The following is a 20,056-nucleotide window of genomic DNA, read 5'->3' on the forward strand; positions in this document are numbered from 1 at the left end:
AGATTCTCACAATTCATGAGGAAACTTGGCTACAGACAAAGTAATTCAGACCACACGTTATTTCTCAAACATCAACAAAGGAAGGTAACAGCCCTAATTATATATGTTGATGATATGGTAGTTACTGTGAATGATACTGTTGAGGTGGATAGATTACAGAAACAGCTTGCCACAGAGTTTGAGATGAAGGACCTAGGTACACTCAAGTACTTCTTAGGCATTGAAGTAGCCCGAGGAAGCAATGATATCTATCTGTGTCAAAGGAAGTACATCCTTGATCTACTAACAGAGACAGGTATGTTGGACTGCACTCCCATTGATACTCCTATTGAGCAGAACCATCGGTTAGCAGAGTATCCAGATCAAGTCCCTACTGACAAACCTCGTTATCAGAGGCTAGTCGGGCGCCTGATTTATCTATCACACACCAGACCAGATGTTGCGTATGCAGTAAGTGTAGTGAGTCAGTTCATGCATAATCCCAGTGAGGACCACATGGATGCTGTTGTAAGAATCTTGAGGTACTTGAAGTCAGCTCCGGGGAGAGGAGTAATGTTTTCTAATCACAACAATATCTTTGATGTTTGTGGCTTCACAGATGCAGACTGGGCTGGAAATATTACAGATCGAAGGTCCACATCAGGGTATTTTACCTTTGTTGGAGGTAACCTTGTTACGTGGAGGAGTAAGAAACAAAATGTGGTAGCTCGATCCAGTGCTGAAGCAGAATACAGAGGTATGGCTCAGGGAGTGTGCGAGTTGTTGTGGATTATGAATTTGCTACAAGATTTGGGTGTTAAACCTATGTGTGCTATACAACTGTACTGTGACAACAAGGCAGCTATTAATATTTCACAGAATCCTGTGTAGCTTGATCGTACAAAACATGTAGAGGTTGATCGTCACTTTATAAAAGAGAAGCTAGACGCTAAGATCATTTGCTTTCCGTTCGTTCCTACAGAAGAGCAACTTGCAGATATACTCACCAAAGGCGTGTCCAAGAATGTTTTTTATGACTCACTTTGCAAGTTGGGCATGGTTGATGTGTATGCGCCAACTTGAGGGGGAGTGTTAGCATAAGTGAGCTGTGTGTGAGTTGTGTAAAGCAACAAACATGTTACTCATGGTGCTAGAACAGCTAGGATTCATCATTAGTGATAGTGCTAATGTTCAAATCAATTCCTATAAATAGCTAGCCTTGTATCAGATCAGATATCAATCAATATAAAGAAGTATAATCACCTCATTCAAGTATAGCTCCCGGACAATCTAGGCGCTTTAGGTAGACAATTGAGGATGTCGAACTTTTTGGTGAAGTCGGATTCGAAAGAAATGAAGGCCGGTGGTGAGTTGCTCGATGATGAAGAGGGGTGGGTTGCAGATCCTCTGCATTGCACTAAAAGATTAAGATTATAAAGCATAACCGTAGATGAAATCGAATGGCTGAGATATTGCCACATCACGATGATGTCAGCATTTTCAAACCTGGTGTATGAAAAAACAGGTTTATAGCAGAATTTCCGCTCATCCTGTCATCCATAGTTAAGTACAGCGATATGGCTTTTCCCAAAGACTCATCATCATCAGGGTCCCCATTTGGATAAACCTTTATTTTCCTATTCCGAGTAATAAACGAAAGAAACTCATAATATATCAGATCAAGAACATTTACATGCACAAGAATGCAAGCAAAACAAAAGTAGAAAAGATGGAAGATGTGCATACCAATTTCGCTCACCAACTGTGAACACATTCGAGTAATAAGAAGTTTCATTTTTTGTTGAGAAATTTCTATCTCATAACGAACAGTACCATTACTTGGTTCCTTAAGGGAGCCTATTCCGCGCACTGCTAGAATACCAACACTTTCACATATTAACAGTGCGTCGCACGCGCCGTTTGAAAAACAATTAATTGAGCAACCACACGACGTCTCTTTCTCTCATGCAGTCCTCCCTCTGTGTTCTTCATCAATCCCCTTCTCAATTCTGCCAATTTTTCTAGAAAATCACAGCTAATGCATGATAGATGAAAACCCATAACCAAATTCACAAACCCAACACAAAATAAAATCGACATGAGGTTTCTCAACATCAATCACACCATATTCAGATTCGAACCAAATTTGAAACAATTTAATCCAAGAACCAAATTTGAATTTCAATTCAAAGATAAGAATATGAAGCAATTGATGTTGTCTATATAGGGAAGTTGATGTTGCCACGTGAATCGCGGTCGCTGGTGTACAAAAAAAATAAAGCTTATAAGTGGGTGGATAATAACCAATTGTACCGATGCCTTTTGTGATTAAAACCCAACACCTGTGAGGTGGCTAAGTTGGGACAATATCGGTACAGTTGGTCCACGGGCCACGCTTGTCGCTGTTTAACATGGTATCAGAGCGGGTCCCTCTCCAGTCGCGCCTCCAATCTTTCGTGGGCTCGAGTTGGGTGCCACTTTGTCATGTCATCGGAGGGTTTCCAATTGGATGACCACTAAGTGTCGTTGGTTACTGGACCTTAGTTTCTTTCGTCCCAGTATGTGGGATGTTAATCTGTGACGTGTCAACCTAAAAAAATTAGGTTGCACGTGAGGGGGCGTGTTAGAGAGGAAAGATCCAACATCTAAGAAGTGACAAAGAAAATAAAGCTTATAAGTGGGTGGATAATAACCAATTGTACCGAGGCCTTTTGTGATTAAAACCCAACACCTGTGAGGTGGCTAAGTTGAGACAATATCGGTATAGTTGGTCCACGGGCCATGCTTGTCGCTGTTTAACATATCTAACATTCGGCCTCTCCCCCCCCACCCCAGCCCTCTCCAACAGTTGATCGATGGACACACCAAGATCATATGAATGTCGCCGATGGAGATCGATCGATGGTACTCATGGTAGCTACCACAAAGTCGGCGGAGGAGCAAAGAACTGAAGAAAATGACTATCGCGGCTGTTTCTTCTTTACTTGCGTAAGTCAAAAACTTTAATGAGACGTTTGTTGACATGTACAAACGTACGGTTGAGATTTGATGGTGTACAAATGTACGATTGAGATTTGATGGTACATGTACTCCGTGGTGCATACAATCCGTTTTCGTTCCTTAATCATGTCAAGGGATTCCCATTCGCTATTGTGACTATGAACAAAAACCTCTGTGGCTCTGTCCCAAACTCGCAGCAGGTATCAACAAGATATCCGTTACAAGAATTTTTGAAAGCTTCAAGGGTGACGAACTTTGCAAATTCCCACTCAGTCTTTCCCATATGAAACATTTTGATATCTCCATCAGCATATGCAATTAGGAAGTTGAGTACGCACATATATTTGGAGCACTATGCATTGAACTCATAGACTCACAACCATGTAAACATAAGCATGATCGAGTTGTTCACCTTGGACTGTGTGACTCAACAAAATTTATTATCTAAGGTTCTTCTTAATGTCGGCCATCCAATAATTGGAATAAAGAAAGAAAAAGGTATATAAAAGCTATCTAGGTAGCTTAGTGTCACGAGCTTACTCATTTTCTATGCTATTCGGTCTTAGCAACTCCTTTATGCTAAGTCAGCCTTACTCCTGCAACACCTGGCTAGAACAATTAAAAAACAAAGAGAATATCTCTAAAGAGAACTTATATTGAACAAAGAAAGCTTACAAGAGTGTTTATAAGTATGCTTGAAGACAACTTACTTGATGGCTCAAATGTGAGGGGCGCCTTGCTATTTATAAGCCTCCCCATCTTACCTCAACAGTTCTAGAGAATTCTAGGACTATGTACAAGTGTAGATGACTGTAGAGAAATCTATACAAGTCTACACAAAGCTAAGAGCTACCTTGAGTATTCTAGAGACTTTCGGAGTGGTCTTGTTCCCTTAGCATCTCCATAGTTCTAGAGAAATCCGGAGATGTCCCAAGGCTTTCCCATTCTTCCGGGGACTTCCAACGTCTTCTAGAGCCTTCTATGAACTTCCAAAGAGTTCTAAAGAGTTCCACCATTTTCCGAATCCGCCTAGAATGCTCAAGTGTCTTTCATAACCTTCCTTGAGCCATGCTTGCTTCAAAAATGCTCAAGGTAAAAATGACCAAGTTTGGTGGGATGTGACATTCTCCCCCACCAAACCCCGCGATGCCCTCATCGTGCTTCATTGTATTGCTGGATTTTGTCCTTGAACTGCCCAAGCGTATCCTCAGACTCCCAATTTACTTTCGTATTGGGCATACCTCTCCACTTGATGAGGTACTCTTTATAACTTGGCACGCCTTGACGTCGAATGACCCGATCTACAAGTACTTTATCTACTTCCTTATCAGAGTTGGTGACAACCGATGTATGTGCCCGATGCGATATTCCCCTTGATGGGTCTTCCTCATCCTCGTTGTAGGGCTTTAACATACTCACATGGAAGACCAGATGTATCTTTAACTTGGGCGGGAGGTTGAACTTGTATGAAACTTTGCCTACGCGTTTGATTACCTCAAACGACCCTTCATACCTGCGGATCAAGCCCTTGTGAACCTTCCTAAAGGCCTTGAACTGTTGCGGCAAGAGTTTCACAAGTACAAGGTCGCCTTCCTTGAACTCAACATGCCTCCTCTTCTTGTTCGCCCACTTCTTCATCCTCTTGGCAGCCTTGTGCAACGCCGCTCGAGCTAACTCTATTTGCTCATGCCATGACTTGGCGAACTTGAACGTGGTTGAGCTATTCCATTCATAGCGAGTGACAAGGGATATAGGTGTTGTAGGTTGTTGTCCCAACACGATTTTAAAATGACTTTTGTTGGTGGCCTCGCTTTGCTACAGGTTGTAAGAAAACTGCGCCACATCTAGAAGCTTGGCCCAATCTTTTGGTTGGCACTCACGTAGTGTCGCAAATATAGCTCCAAGAGTGCATTGGCGCACTCCATTTGACCGTCACTTTGTGGATGGAAACTTGTTGAAACGTTCAAGTCCGTCCCTAGCATATTGAACAGCTCCGTCCAAAATCTTCCCGTGAAGCGCGGGTCTCTATTGCTGACAATGTTTCTTGGAACTCCCCAAAGTTTGACTACATTGTGTAGGAATAGCCTTGCTATCACCTCTACTGTGTAGTCGGCTGATGCAGCCATGAAGGTTGCATACTTGCTAAATCTGTCCACCACAACGATGATGCTCCCAAACTCCTCGGACTTCGGCAGACAATTGATAAAGTCCATAGAGACACTCTCCCATGGTCTCTCGGGAATGGGCAAGGGGTCAAGCAAGCCCCCCGACTACTGCTGGACTACCTTCTCTTCTTGGCAAACTAGACACGTCGACACATATTCTTCGACCCCGTCCCGCATCCTAGGCCAATAATACATGGACTTTAACAAAGCAAGTGTGCGTTTAATACCTGGGTGGCCGGCCATTTGGAATCATGGCATTCCTTGGTTAGCTCCCTTCATAAGCTGCCCCACTTCGGTACATAGATGTGGCGGCCTCTCGTGTAGAGAAGGTCGTCGTCTAGCCAAAACCTCCGGGTTTTGCCTTCCTTTACTAAGGTAATGAGGCTCTGTGCTTGAGGGTCTACCCTTAGTCCCTCCTTGATCTTGCTTAGCAATGGGCTAGTGAATTGAGAAATGCTTGCAAACTCCGCCTTGCGACTTAAGGCATCGGCTACCACGTTCGCCTTCTCAGGCTTGTACTCGATGGTATAGTCAAACTCTGCCAAGAAGTCTTGCCACCTTGCTTGCTTTGGACTTAGCTTCTTTTGGGTTTGGAAGTAGCTTGTTGCTATGTTGTCGGTCATGATCACGAACTTTGTCCTAAGCAAGTAATGTCGCCATACTCGAAGGCAATGAGTGTCGAAGGCAATGGATGATGACACTCATTTCCTTCTCTTGCACGGTGTGCCGCTTCGTATCATTAAGCTTCTGACTTTCATAGTGTTAGGGGCCGCACTTGTAAGGCCGCAAGCAACCTTGTCCAAGGTCATGAGTCATGCCTATGGCCGGTTGCTTGCGTGCTAGTGGCAGTATTGTAATTTATATTTTCTGTAATTTCATTTTTTTAGTTGGCTCATGGTGGGAAGGTTCCATGTTTCCCCCTGCCAAGTCTAGTTTTGCAAAATATGCTATTATAGGGAGGGGTTCCTAGGCGGCGACGGTTGGCCTACGGAACTAGTATAGGTAAGCACATGTACTTGCGCCTCCCTTAACGTCTTACCATCAATAAAGAGAGGAATTATTCAATTATCTGCGCCCCGTGAGATCATTCTTGTTGCCTATTCGATTGTTCATGAGATTGCCCAACAACTATATAAACTGTGTTCTTGCTTGCCTCTAACACTATACTAATATCGTGTGCTTTCCATTGTCCCTTGCAAGGTACTCACTTGGCTTACTTGCTACTCGTTCGTCGATTAGCAAGTGCCGCACGGTCCGCTTGTGCTCTACAAAAGTCGGCCCGTGACAGCTGGTATCAGAGCCGGCTTGCCGGCTGTGCTTAAGACTCATACGATGGTGGGAAACATGACGAACGCGCAACGGTTCGATTTCTATGATCAACAACTCGGTGAACTTGCGGGGGTCCCTGATAGATTGATTGATATTACCTCCTTGTTGGATCGTGTCGATCTAGAGAAGTTGGCGACACGAGTGGAGGATCTGGAGGAGTTAAGGGACCGAGTGGTGGCCCTAGAGAAGGCAGAAGCTCCCAGGGGAGGAGCAGGGCCTAAGAAGGAACTGGAAAAGCTGAAGGACCGAGTTGCGGCCCTAGAAAAAACAAGAGCTCCCGAGGGGGGAGGACATGATGATGAAGATAGAGGAGGTGCCTCGTTAGAGCAGTTGGGGGCCATGAGTGATGCCCTTGACACATTACATGTGACTATGGACACCCTCGCCGAGGATGTCCGAGCCACCATTGATGCGTTCAAAACCGAGCTGTTGGAGATGAACACCAAGCTCAATCTTGTTGTTCGAGCGATGTCAAACCAACCTGTGACGGACTACAGGAAGGTCAAAATACCGGAACCTCAAGCTTACGGAGGGGCACGGGATGCCAGGGAGCTTGAGAACTTTCTGTTTGATATGGAACAATACTTTCGGGCAGTAAAGCCTGATTCGGAAGGAGCGAAGGTAAACATGGCGACTATGTACTTGTCAGGAGATGCCAAGTTATGGTGGAGGACTAAATACAATGATATTCAAAGAAATGTTTGCTGCATTGAGACGTGGGAGGATCTCAAGAAGGAACTCAAAACCCAATTCCTTCCTGAGAATGTCGATTATATTGCAAGAAGGCAATTGAGGGAGTTGAAACACACCAACAACATCAGAGAGTTTGTGAGCAAATTCTCTATGATCATGCTCGACCTCCCCGACATGTCAGAGAAAGATCGGCTATTCTACTTCCTTGAAGGATTGAAGCCATGGGCTAGAACTGAGCTCCAAAGACAAAGGGTCCAAGATTTAGCCTCGGCCCAAGCAGCGGCAGAAAGGTTGACTGATTACACATTCGAAGAGAACTCTGCGAGGAAAACCTCATCCTTTTCGAATGTGAATATCAATAGAAATGCCAGACCGGGTCCGAGTAGAAGTGGGGGAGGAGAGTCAAGGTCCTCAAATTTTGGAGGGGGGGATAGAAGGGTTATTGGTGTCAGGGACACTGCCTCCTCCAAACCAGCAGCCTCCACTGGGGTGTTTACTCCACGCCCGTTCAGTTATACAGGCTTCACCCCAAGACCCATATCGTGCTTTCTATGCAAGGGACCTCATAGGGTGAATGAGTGCCCTCACAAGACTGCTTTGTCAGCGTTACAAGCCCAAATCTCGGCCAAAGAAAATGAGGAACACCAAGAGGAAGTGGAAGAACCTAGCCACATGGGGGCATTAAAATTCCTTAATGCGGTAGAGAAACAGACCCTCATGTCAAAGAAGCCATTGCTAAAAGGCTTAATGTTTGTTGAAGGTAGCTTGAATGGGAAGGGAGCCAAGAGCGTGATGGTCGATACTGGTGCCACCCACAACTTTGTGTCAGAAGTAGAGGCACGAAGGTTGGGGTTAAAAATCGAAAAAGATACGGGTCACCTGAAAGCAGTTAATTCCTCACCCTCACCCACAATTGGGGTATCTAAAGGCGTGCAACTGAAGTTGAGCAATTGGGAAGGAAAGACGGATTTGGTTGTCGTGCAGATAGATGACTTTGATGTAATCTTGGGGATGGAATTCATGTTGGAGAACAGAGCCATTCCCATACCCAATGCTCAAAACTTGTTGGTTATGGGGGAAAGGCCTTGTGTAGTGCCGGCAAAGCTTAGGCCACCGAGTGGACCTCGCCTCTTGTTGGCCATTCAATTCAAGAAGGGTGTGAAGCGCCAATAGCCAACATATGTCGTTGTCCCCTTGATCAAAGACAAAGTTGAGGAGGAGACGATTCCAAGGGAGATTATGGGAGTGTTGGAAACTTACAAAGACACGATGCCATCAGAACTTCCCAAGGAATTGCCACCAAGGAGGAATGTTGATCACGAGATCGAGTTGCTCCCTGGGGCCAAACCTCCTGCGAGGGCACCCTATCGAATGGCCCCTCCAGAACTAGTAGAGTTGAGGAAACAACTTGGGGAGCTACTAGAGGCAGGGTTCATCCAGCCCTCCAAGTCTCCATTTGGTGCGCCGGTGCTATTTCAGAAAAAACAAGATGGGACTTTGAGGTTGTGTGTGGACTACCGAGCTCTCAACAAGGTTACCGTGAGGAACAAGTACCCTATTCCATTGATACAAGACTTGTTCGACCAACTCAGTGGTGCCCAATATTTCACAAAGCTTGACCTTCGCTCGGGGTACCATCAAGTCCGCATCGCAGAGGGAGATGAGTACAAGACTGCATGTGTCACTCGATATGGTGCCTTTGAATTCCTAGTGATGCCGTTCGGGTTGACTAACGCCCCTGCTACTTTCTGCACATTGATGAACCAAGTCCTTAGCGACTTATTAGACAAATTTGTGGTGGTGTATCTGGATGATATTGTGATCTATAGTCCCACGTTAGAAGAGCACGTGGAACATTTGAAGCTGGTGTTTCAACGATTGCGGGAGAACAAATTATATGTCAAGCGAGAAAAGTGCGCATTCGCACAAAGTTCCATCAAATTCTTGGGACATGTCATAGAAAGGGGAAGAATCAGGATGGACATGGGAAAAGTAAGAGCTATTGAGGAGTGGCAGAGCCCCAAAAACGTCAAAGAACTGCGCTCCTTTCTTGGACTAGCCAATTACTATCGGCGGTTCATTGAAAATTATTCGGAGAAGACGACTCCCTTAACAGAGCTTTTGAAGAAAGGAGTGGTGTGGAGTTGGAATGAAGGCTGTGAGGAAGCCTTCTTAAAGTTGAAGCAGGCAGTTATGGAGGACCCTGTCCTTGCCTTACCAGACTTGAGCAAGCCATTTGAAGTGCAAACTGATGCATCCGATTTTGCTCTAGGAGGTGTCTTACTGCAACAAGGACACCCGGTAGCCTATGAGAGCCACAAGCTCTCGCCCCCAGAAAGAAGATATACTGCCCATGAGAAAGAGATGTTAGCCGTGATTCACTGCTTGAGGACTTGGCGACACTACCTGTTGGGGTCGAAGTTCCTAGTCAAGACTGACAACTCTGCAGTGAGATACTTCCTGACACACCCAAAGTTAACTCCAAAACAAGCTCGATGGCAAGAGTTCCTTGCGGAGTTCGATTTTGAGTTTGAGTACAAGGCAGGTCGCACCAATCAAGTTGCAGATGCCTTAAGTCGTAAAGCCGACCTGGCGGCCCTTCGTGTCTTGGCTACTATGTCTGGCAGTGTAGTAGCTACAAATATTAAGGCAAGGATCAAGGAGAATCTAGAGAAGGATCCAGTAGCTCAAGCCCTTGTCAAGCTAGTGAAGGAAGGGAAAAGCCGCAGATTCTGGTTAGAAAATGACTTGTTGATGACAAAGGGGGGAAGAGTGTATGTTCCCCGGGCCGATGGGCTGCGAAGGATGCTCATGAGGGAGTGTCACGACACCTTGTGGGCAGGTCACCCAGGATGGCAAAGAACCCATGCCCTCCTCAAGCAGGGTTACTATTGGCCTCAAATGCGGGATGATGTGATGGAGTACACCAAGACTTGCTTGACTTGCCAACAAGACAAAGTGGAGCGGCAAAAGACTCCAGGGTTGCTAGAACCACTATCAGTACCTAGCCGACCATGGGAAAGTGTCTCTTTAGATTTCATCACCAACTTACCCAAGGTTGGAGAGTTATCCGGTATCCTTGTAGTGGTTGACAGGTTCTCAAAGTATGCAACTTTTGTGCCAACCGTAAAGCATTGCTCGGCCGAAGACACCGCGGCCCTCTTCTTCAAACATGTGGTGAAGTATTGGGGAGTACCGCAAAACGTTGTCAGTGACAGGGATACCAGATTTACAGGGTCATTCTGGACGGAGCTGTTCAAGCTGCTGGGGTCAGAACTCAACATCTCTTCCAGTTATCACCCCCAGACAGATGGACAAACTGAACGCTTCAACTCAATGCTGGAAGAGTACCTGAGGCACTTTGTTCAAGCAAACCAGAAGAACTGGGTGGAGTTGCTAGATGTAGCACAATTTTGTTTCAACTCGAAGAAGAGTTCAGCCACCAACAAGAGTGCCTTCGAGATAGTTAACGGCCAACAACCACTCCTACCGCACACCGTGCAGGAGGTGTACAGGGGCAACAATCCCCGTGCTTTCAACTTCACCAAAGAGTGGAAGGCCAACGCTGAGATTGCTCAAGCTTACTTAGAGAAGGCAGCGGGGAGGATGAAGAAATGGGCAGATCAAGGGCGGCAACCTAGAGCCTTCCAGGAAGGGGACATGGTGCTTGTCAAGCTTCTACCTGAACAGCTCAGATTCCTTCGTTCCAAAGATAAACGATTGTTCAGGAAATATGAAGGCCCACTTCCGGTCATCTCAAAAGTAGGTAAGTGTTCATACAAGATCGCCATACCACCGTGGATGAAAGTTCACCCAGTGTTCCATGTCAGCAACCTCAAGCCGCACCATCTCGACAAGGAAGACCAAGCCCGCAACAAGCCTGCTAGAGAGCCTGTGGAGATCAGATCAAGCAAGCTAAAGGAGGTCGAGGAGATTTTAGCTGAAAGAGTTGTTAGCACATTCAAGAGTCAGGGGCGAAACCAAGCAGTTCAAGAGCGACCACGCCAGCAGTACTTGGTGAAGTGGAAGGGGTTTGGAGATGAAGAAGTAAGCTGGGAGAATGTGGAGACACTGAAGAAGTTCAAGCAGAAGATTGAAGACTTCAACTCCAAGGCAGTCGTCGAGAGCGCCGACAGCTTTAGTGGGGGAGGATGTTAGGGGCCGCACTTGTAAGGCCGCAAGCAACCTTGTCCAAGGTCATGAGTCATGCCTATGGCCGGTTGCTTGCGTGCTAGTGGCAGTATTGTAATTTATATTTTCTGTAATTTCCTTTTTTTAGTTGGCTCATGGTGGGAAGGTTCCATGTTTCCCACTGCCAAGTCTAGTTTTGCAAAATATGCTATTATAGGGAGGGGTTCCTAGGCGGCGACGGTTGGCCTACGGAACTAGTATAGGTAAGCACATGTACTTGCGCCTCCCTTAACGTCTTACCATCAATAAAGAGAGGAATTATTCAATTATCTACGCCCCGTGAGATCATTCTTGTTGCCTATTCGATTGTTCATGAGATTGCCCAACAACTATATAAACTGTGTTCTTGCTTGCCGCTAACACTATACTAATATCGTGTGCTTTCCATTGTCCCTTGCAAGGTACTCACTTGGCTTACTTGCTACTCGTTTGTCGATTAGCAAGTGCCGCACGGTCCGCTTGTGCTCTACAAAAGTCGGCCCGTGACACATAGGCAATTGGATGCCCCTCTTGCATGAGAACTCCACCGATGGTAAAGTCGGAAGCATCGGTGTGCACTTCATATGTCTTGGAGTGATCCGGTAGGCTAAGCATGGGCTCCTCACATATTGCCTTCTTCAAGTCTTCAAAGGCTTCTTGCCACTCCGATGTCCACTCTCATTCCTTGTTTTTCTTGAGAATGTCGGTTAATGGTGCAGCCCTTGCCGAGTATCTTTTGATAAAGCGGCGGTAGTAATTTACTAGCCCAAGAAAAGATCTTAACTCATGTACCTTGGTGGGTAGCTCCCATTCTTGGATGGAATGCACCTTGGCGGGTGGTTTGGTCCCTAGTTCTAACTCGATCTATGGTCGATCTCTCTCCTTGGGGATAGTCTCTTGAGCAGCTCCGCGGGTGATACATCCTTGAACTCCTCAAGAACTGCAGCTACCTCCTTGGGCATGTCATCTTGTGGCCTTGGCTCCTTGTCATCGAACACACTAAGGATGGCCAAGTAGCTTTCTTCTTCCCTCTTGATGCCTTTCTTAAATTGCAATGCCGACAACACCTTGATGTCTTGCTGTGCTCTTCGAGTTGTTGGCACCACACACGACCTCTCACTACCCATGATGCATAAGTTATTGGCAAATGGCACCGGGAATGCCTTGACTTGATCATGGAACTCTAACCCCAAGACTACCTTGTAGTCATCCATCTGTACTATCGAGAAGTCTAGGCTCCCACACTTGTCTTGACTCCTCGAGCTACTCCTTGTATGGGGTGGGCAGGTGAGTTAACCGCCTTGATGGAGCCCCCTCCATTGCTCGCCTTTAGTCCTAGCCTGCGTGCCTCAATGGAAATGAAATTTTTGGTTGCCCCCATGTCAAGCATTGACGTTGTTGGCTTTCCACCTATGCTGATATTTGTGAAAAGCAAACCTTTGGCTTGGACCTTGGGTGTAGAGTGGATTGCATTGAGCACCTGCATAGACCCCAAGTGTTCACCTTGATTGCCACCCTCGGCTTCACTCTCACCTTGATGACTTCCCAAGAGTGCGCTTAGAGCTCTCCTTTGTGGGAAATTCCTAGCCTAATGTGAACCATCGCAAAGGAAGCACTTGTTGTCATTAGGCTTATCTGAGCTCTGTGTGTCCCTTGGCTTCCCTTTATCCTTGAATCTTGCCGAATAACTCTCACGGCGGGGCTCCTCCTTGCGTTGGCCTTTGTCTCCCCAACCTTTGGTATAGTTGCTCTTCTTCTCCTTGGTCTTAGACTCCCTTGAACTTGAGAAATTAACTAAGCCCTCGGCCACGGCTATGGCAGTGGCAAGGTCTTACACTCCACGTCGCCTAAGCTTCGTCTTGGCCCATGATTGGAGACCATCCATGAAGTTAAAGAGAGCATCCTTGTCTGACAAGTCGGGGATCTCAAGCACCAAGTTAGTGAAATCTCTAATATAATCACGAATAGGCCCCGTGTGCTTGAGCCTTCGCAAGCGAGCTCTTGCCTCATCCTCGGCATTCTCGAGATAAAATTGCTTCGTAAGCTCTTTAACAAAGTCATCAAAGGTAGAGATGGTGCACGTACCTCTTTCAACATCTTCTCGCATTCTCCTCCACCATAGCATGGCGGTGTCGGTGAGATATACAGCCGCGGTTTTTATCTTGGCATCCTCCTCCATGATGCCTACGGCCATATAGCCTCCATAAGAAGTTGTCTACTTCTCGAGCATTGTGCAACCCTCCGAAGCTCTTCGGCTTTGGCACCTCGATCCTCTTGGTATCTACGGTGTTGTTGGTGCTAGCCCCCGTGGCTAGTGCAAGCTTGCATAGGGCAAGGTCTGCCCGCAATTCCTGTATGCATGCATAATCAACCTGCATCTCCTCCATGCGTGCAAGCATACTATTGTGCTCCCTTTCATGAACTTCACGAATCCGGGTAAGTTCCCCCATGAACTCCTCGCGAATCTTGTCCATCTCGCCCTGCAAGGACTCCTCTAGCTTGAGCATCATGCCCTTGATCGCAGTGTGGATTGCGGCGTCCTCCGCCTCCAAGTCTTCCACCTGGGCCCCCATGCCACTCACGCTCTCCTCCACTTGAGTTAGTCTTGAGCCGATTGAAGCTAACACGTCCTTGAGCCGGTCCTTCTTTGGAACCATAGGGTTGACAAGTTCTTTGCAACCCCTCTATTGCGTGTCGTTGGAAACATTACCTGCAGGATTGCCGTTCTTTGCCATTATGTCGAGCTAGCCTATTGATCGAACTTCATCTTTGATACCACCTGTCACGAGCTTACTCTTTTGTTATACGACTCGTGAGGCCTTAGCAACTCTATTATGCTAAGTCAGCCTTACTCCTGCAACACCTGATAAAACCCCATTGACCGGGGCATTGCCAAATAGGTTTCTTCGTTGCGACCACACACGATCGGTGACAAAAATTAGGTGATTTGAAATATGCAAACAGTTTGCCGCATTCGTATCTTCGTAATGGGTCCCCCCCTTATGGCATATTAGTGTTGTTTTTGGTTTACCGAAAATTCTGACGGTTAAACGAGGTCCGAATTGGATGAAATTTTAAAATGGTCACTAAATATATATACCGATCACATCAGATGGTGTCGATCGATTCCGAGAAGTTTCCTTCATATAGTCGCTTCATAATGCGATAGTTTTATTATAAACCTAATATAAAGGTTATGATATATTAGTGGACACTTCAGCGATCGACAACTCCAGTTTGAAATATGGTCGATCGACACCAGCAGATGTGATCAGTATATATATTTAGGGAACCCGTAAAAATTTCGTCCGTTTTGGACATGGTTTGACCGTTCGTACCAACGGTCAACTAAAAAATAGATGTTTTGACATACTAAAACCCCATTGACCGGGGCTTTGCCAAATGAATTTCTTCAGTGCGGCCGCACACAATAGATAACAAAAATTATGTGATTTCAAATATGCAAATGCCTTTTGGCGTTCGCATCTTTGTAATGGGTCCTCCCTTAGGGCATATTAGTGGTGTTTTCGGTTTACTGGAGTTGGTGATCGCTTAAGTGTCCACTAATGTATCATAACCTTTATATTAGGTTTAGAATAAAATTATCGCATTATGAAGCGACTATATGAAGGAAACTTCTCGGGATTGATCGACACTAGCAGATGTGATCGGTATATATATTTAGGGACCTCGTAAAAATTTCGTCTGTTTTGGACATGGTTTGACCGTTCGTACTAACGGTCAACCAAAAAGATGCGTTTTGACATATTGAAACCCCATTGACCGGGGCTTTGCTAAATGTGTTTTCTCAGTGCGACCGTGCATGATGAGCAACAAAGATTAGATGATTTCAGAAATGCAAACGGCTTTCGGCGTTCGCATCTTTGTAATTAGTCCTCACTTAGGGAACATTAGTGGTGTTTTCGGTTTACCAGAAATTCCGACGGTCAAATGAGGTCCGAATTGGATGAAATTTTTACGGGTCACTAAATATATATACTGATCGTATCGGCTGTTGTCGATCGATCTCGAGAAGTTTCATTCATATAGTCGCTTCATAATGTGATAGTTTTATTATAAACCTAATATAAAGGTTATGATACATTAGTGGACACTTCAGCGATCAATAACTCTAGTTCGAAATATGGTCGATCAACACCAGTAAATGTGATCAGTATATATATTTAGGGAACCCGTAAAAATTTCTTCCGTTTTGGACATTGTTTGACTGTCCGTACCGACGGTGAACAAAAAAAAGAGGCGTTTTGACATATTAAAATGTCCATTGACCGGGGATTTGCCAAATGAGTGTCCATTGTATGGCCACACACAATCGGTGACAAAAATTAGGTGATTTCAGATATGCAAAGGGCTTTCGGTGTTCAAATTTTGGTAATGAGTCTTCCTGTATGGCATATTAGTATTGTTTTCGGTTTACCGGAAATTCCGACGGTCAAACGAGGTTCGAATTTGATGAAATTTTTATAGGGTCACTAAATATATATACCGATCATATTGGCTAGTATCGATCGATCCCAAGACGTTTCATTCATATACTTGCTTCATAATACGATAGTTTTATAAAGCAACTTAATAAAATATGTATGTATAATATTTTATTATTTGATAGGCTTTTACGGACCGGGTATGTGGGCTTTTGGCGGGCTGGGCCGGGTTTCACACCTCGAATCTTAGCCCGGCCATCTACTCACTAAAGTGGGTTTTGACGGAATTTCTCACGGGCCGGGCCGGGCCGGGTAATAGCCCATCGGGCTTGCCGGCCTCTGTAGGCTTTTCGGATCTGCAGGTTAAATGATGAGGCCTAATTTAGTTGGTAGCTGATTAATTATATTCAACATACTAAATTGCTAATAAGGTTTAGCTACAACTACTTTAGTCTATGTTCGTTGTTGTCTCATATGAGTCATCTCTGGGCCCTTGTTCTTAATCATGATGTCTCGGTTAGATTTCTTGATTGAAATCTTTGGTGTGTAAACTAATTTAGAATTGAATTTATCTGGAATAGAATTCTAGAGACGGAATGGATTTAAATGTAGAAATTTTAATTTCAATAAATTGTTTACTTACAACATAAAATTAGAACATAAACAATATTAATTATGATTGATGTTGTTTTTACTTACTATCAAAATCAAAATCAAAGTTAATTTGATTACTAAAATACTCATATATATATGAAGTCACTTATTTCTTCTACTTACCAATAGTGATATTGTGTTACACCATTTTTACCAGTAGAGCGACATACATATGTCACTATACTAATTTGTTTCCTTTAACACTCAATAAGGCAAATCTAATTGTAACTAGATTTCACCTATCGATTATATGGTATGTAAATAAAAGAATAAAATTTGGAGAATATTGTTAGAAAAAGAGAAGAATTGACCTTAAATCCCGTGGAATATATGTGGGTGTTTATTTTTGGATTTGAACAATACTATATGTGTGTTTGTGTGTGTGTGTATATATATATATATATATATATATTCTCAATTTAGGCTGGACAATTTGAAAATATTCTCAATTATATTATGGTAGTTTTTGTAAAAAAACAATTGGTTGATTATGATACCCACCTCTCCCCTTGGGTATCAAGTTAAGGGACTTGTCATGAGGAGCTGAGACCCATATTAAATCCAATTCTTTAATGTGTTAGTAAATAATGGAATTCTTTACGTCCGGAATCAATTCATACATTCTTAATTTCATTCTAAGTTAGTAAACATGCCACAAAAATCCACAACGGTCCGAACTAGTTGTATGTAGGTTTACTTAAATGAAGTTTTTTTTCTAATAAAAAATACATACTAATAAGGTTTGATCTAGATGACTTTTTCTTTTGAATCGAATTGTAAGAACAAGGGAACTTAAGAATTACGTACATAATTCAGCTGTTACAGCAGCATACAAAAAAGATGGAGTAGAAAAATTAAAAAACATCCTAAGATAAAGTAGAACCAACTGCTTACTGATTTCCTCTACTTAATGATTTTCCACTATGCATGTGGATCTACAAGAGAGGAAAAGGAGGCAACGAGTTTATCTAGCTTATCTCAGAAGCTGGTGGGAGGTAAATGTAGAGTGACCAATAGTTTGAAATATATACAAGATTGAAGATCAATGATTGGAACCACAAATTTAAACATGGCATTAACTTTAGATAAAAATAGACTGTGATTTGGATGGACCTTACCGGAAGTATGCCGGAGGCTTTGAATATTGCATTGGATGCCATGCATGGGATCATCCGATCATACAAAGGTATCCTATGTCCATGAGAGTGATGATGTCACAACCCTGAAATTCGAATGATAAAAATTTGAACTCGAAACCATGAAAATTGTAAAACAATTTCAAATATATTGAAATCATCTTATCATAACAGTGTATCGAAACTAAGTCCACACCATGACTCAGTCGACTTGAATAATATATAACCAGTTTATACCTCAATATTATAACCAATGGAAATATCAAATTCACTCAATCCTCACCACAAACAGAAGAAAGAAATCTTCAGAGTAAACCCTCTGAATCTGCTAATCCCCACCTGCAGAACTATCCCCTACACCATCGAATTGGTGCACCGGGACTGTAAACACAAACCCGGTTATCTTTTCAGCCTGTATGAGTAAATCAATAATAAACATACATCGCATACAAAGGAAATATGTCAAATAACATTTAAAAACTAACGTACTCATGTGAGACTAGGCAACCCATCTGTTACCCAAAAACAAGACTCAATGTTAAAACCACATACAATAACATTACACACATGTTATTGTACTACAACAAAACGACTCTTGCTCAAATAAAATAAATATAGTTGCCATAGTATAATTCATTTTAAAATAAGAACGTGACAGTATATAATATAACAACCCATATATATGTATCGTATTTACTATTTTATATACATACACAACCTACTAAATCATATACATGTCCTAGTTCGAGCTTTTAACAAAAAACGTAACTATGAGTCACCGCCAAGGGTAGACTCGTCATAGTGAGATTTACTCACATTCACCATAGTTCATAATCACTAAAAGCTTTCCAAAATCATTTATTAAATTAGTATTTCACTTACCCATGAATAGTAGACGATCAAGTTCACGAATTTAAACCAAAACATGATGATGCAACGACTATGTTAACAAATCACACTAAATTCAATAATTATAACACTACTTTGATCATGATGATCATTTTGAGGTTTACTCACCTTATTTCCTGGGTGCAACTTCCACGACACTAAAAGCAATTCCCTCACTCGTTTCGTCGGTCACCTAATAAAATGATAAAATGCTTAGAAAACGATACGTAAAATATCTGGTGACGATTTCAGTACAGCTAAACGATGTTCATAAAACATTGTTCTATGAACAATGTTCATGTTTTACTGTTTACTAAACATGGTTCGGGTTACTATTTTACTGAACACTGTTCACAATTACTGTTCATGAACAATGTCCATAGTTAATGTTGATGAACACTGTTCATGCGGCGCCACTGTTTCTCGACCACCACTAATGACCACCAAATTTCACCACCACAATCTAAATGTCATTCCTAACAACTTTCTAGTTCACCAAAAAGTCTAATTCTGAGCGTAAACACTTCAATTTAACAAAAACTGAAAAGCCTCAATTTAAAACCTATGATTTTTTTTCTTAGATTCTCTTAGCACACAACGATTTGAATTAAATCTTTTGGAGGGTTTGTAGAATGGAATGAGACCTTCAAAATGGGACAAGAATTTCACCGATTGGTTGCAGGAGGAGGGAGATCCGACGAGTTGAAGTTCAGCGAAATATGCATTTTTTGGGAACTTCCGGGCTTCACCGCTCCCAAACGGCGGCCAGACAATCAACAGGGACGCAATAACCTTTCAAACATGATCAGTATGTCACTCTATGGTGACCCGACGGAGGAGATCCGGCGGCCCAAAGTCGGCCGCTCAGAGGGAGAATTTCTGGATTTTTTTCAGTGTGAACAGTAAACATGAACATTACCGATCCGAATTTTGATTTTTCTCGCCCTTTATCTCTGTAATTCCCATATTTATACTATTTTCCAAAAATGTCCAAATACATTTTGATTCGTAATTTGTTCATACGAACTCCGATTTAGCCGTGCCGCGTGTCCACGAATTCGTATTGTCGAACTCTACGACTTCCATGAATGAAGTTTTCTGAGATTCCTAACGTGTAATGACCCGATTTTTCGGAATCAAATTATTTGAATTCTTAGAAATTGATAAAGTTTGTAAAATTAATAAACCGCATTTTTTTCACTTCATGACTATGTCAAATCGAAACGGAATCGCCTTCGGAAATTTAAATCGAAAAAACGTTATGTTTTCGCGATGCGAGAGTCGACTTTTACTCCGTCATTCGTTTTTGAAAACTTCCTACATGAAATTTGTAGAGCTCGTTGATACGATTTTTTAGACACGTGACGTATTCTAATCGGACGTCGTACGTGAAAGTTATTAATGACGGAAGTTAGTTTCTGATTTTGGAAAAGGGTATAAAAAGGAATAAGTTGGAATTAGGGTTTCCAATTTCGGAAACCCTCATTCTCTCTCTGTCTCTCTCCTCTCCCCCATAGCCACACTCTCTCTCTCAAAAACTGATCGTCGGCGATCTTACCAACCGGACGTCCGTGTCTCTCACCGCCGGCCTCAAAGG

The 20,056-nt window shown here is 43.4% G+C and overlaps 1 protein-coding gene across 1 annotated transcript; it reads right to left on the reverse strand.

The window, feature by feature from the left end:
- Positions 1 to 4,131: 4,131 nt before the first annotated feature.
- Positions 4,132 to 5,767, reverse strand: LOC126803565 (uncharacterized). Its single transcript, XM_050531350.1, has 4 exons — positions 5,436 to 5,767; positions 5,265 to 5,322; positions 5,076 to 5,165; positions 4,132 to 4,794 (listed from the first exon to the last, which is right to left on the reverse strand). The coding sequence occupies exons 1-4, from the start codon at positions 5,765 to 5,767 to the stop codon at positions 4,132 to 4,134; spliced, it is 1,143 nt and encodes a 380-aa protein (XP_050387307.1).
- Between the last annotated feature and the right edge of the window lie 14,289 nt (positions 5,768 to 20,056).

Source organism: Argentina anserina, chromosome 7, assembly GCF_933775445.1.
Source record: "Argentina anserina chromosome 7, drPotAnse1.1, whole genome shotgun sequence".
NCBI lineage: Eukaryota > Viridiplantae > Streptophyta > Magnoliopsida > Rosales > Rosaceae > Argentina > Argentina anserina.

Coding starts and splice junctions, on each gene's coding strand:
- LOC126803565 (XM_050531350.1), bottom strand. CDS start 5,767: ATGACCGACAACATAGCAACAAGCTACTTCCAAACCCAAAAGAAGCTA. Junction 5,323..5,435: donor CGCCACATCTATGTACCGAA/GTGGGGCAGCTT, acceptor TTATTGGCCTAG/GATGCGGGACGGGGTCGAAG. Junction 4,795..5,075: donor CAGCCGACTACACAGTAGAG/GTGATAGCAAGG, acceptor TACAACCTGTAG/CAAAGCGAGGCCACCAACAA.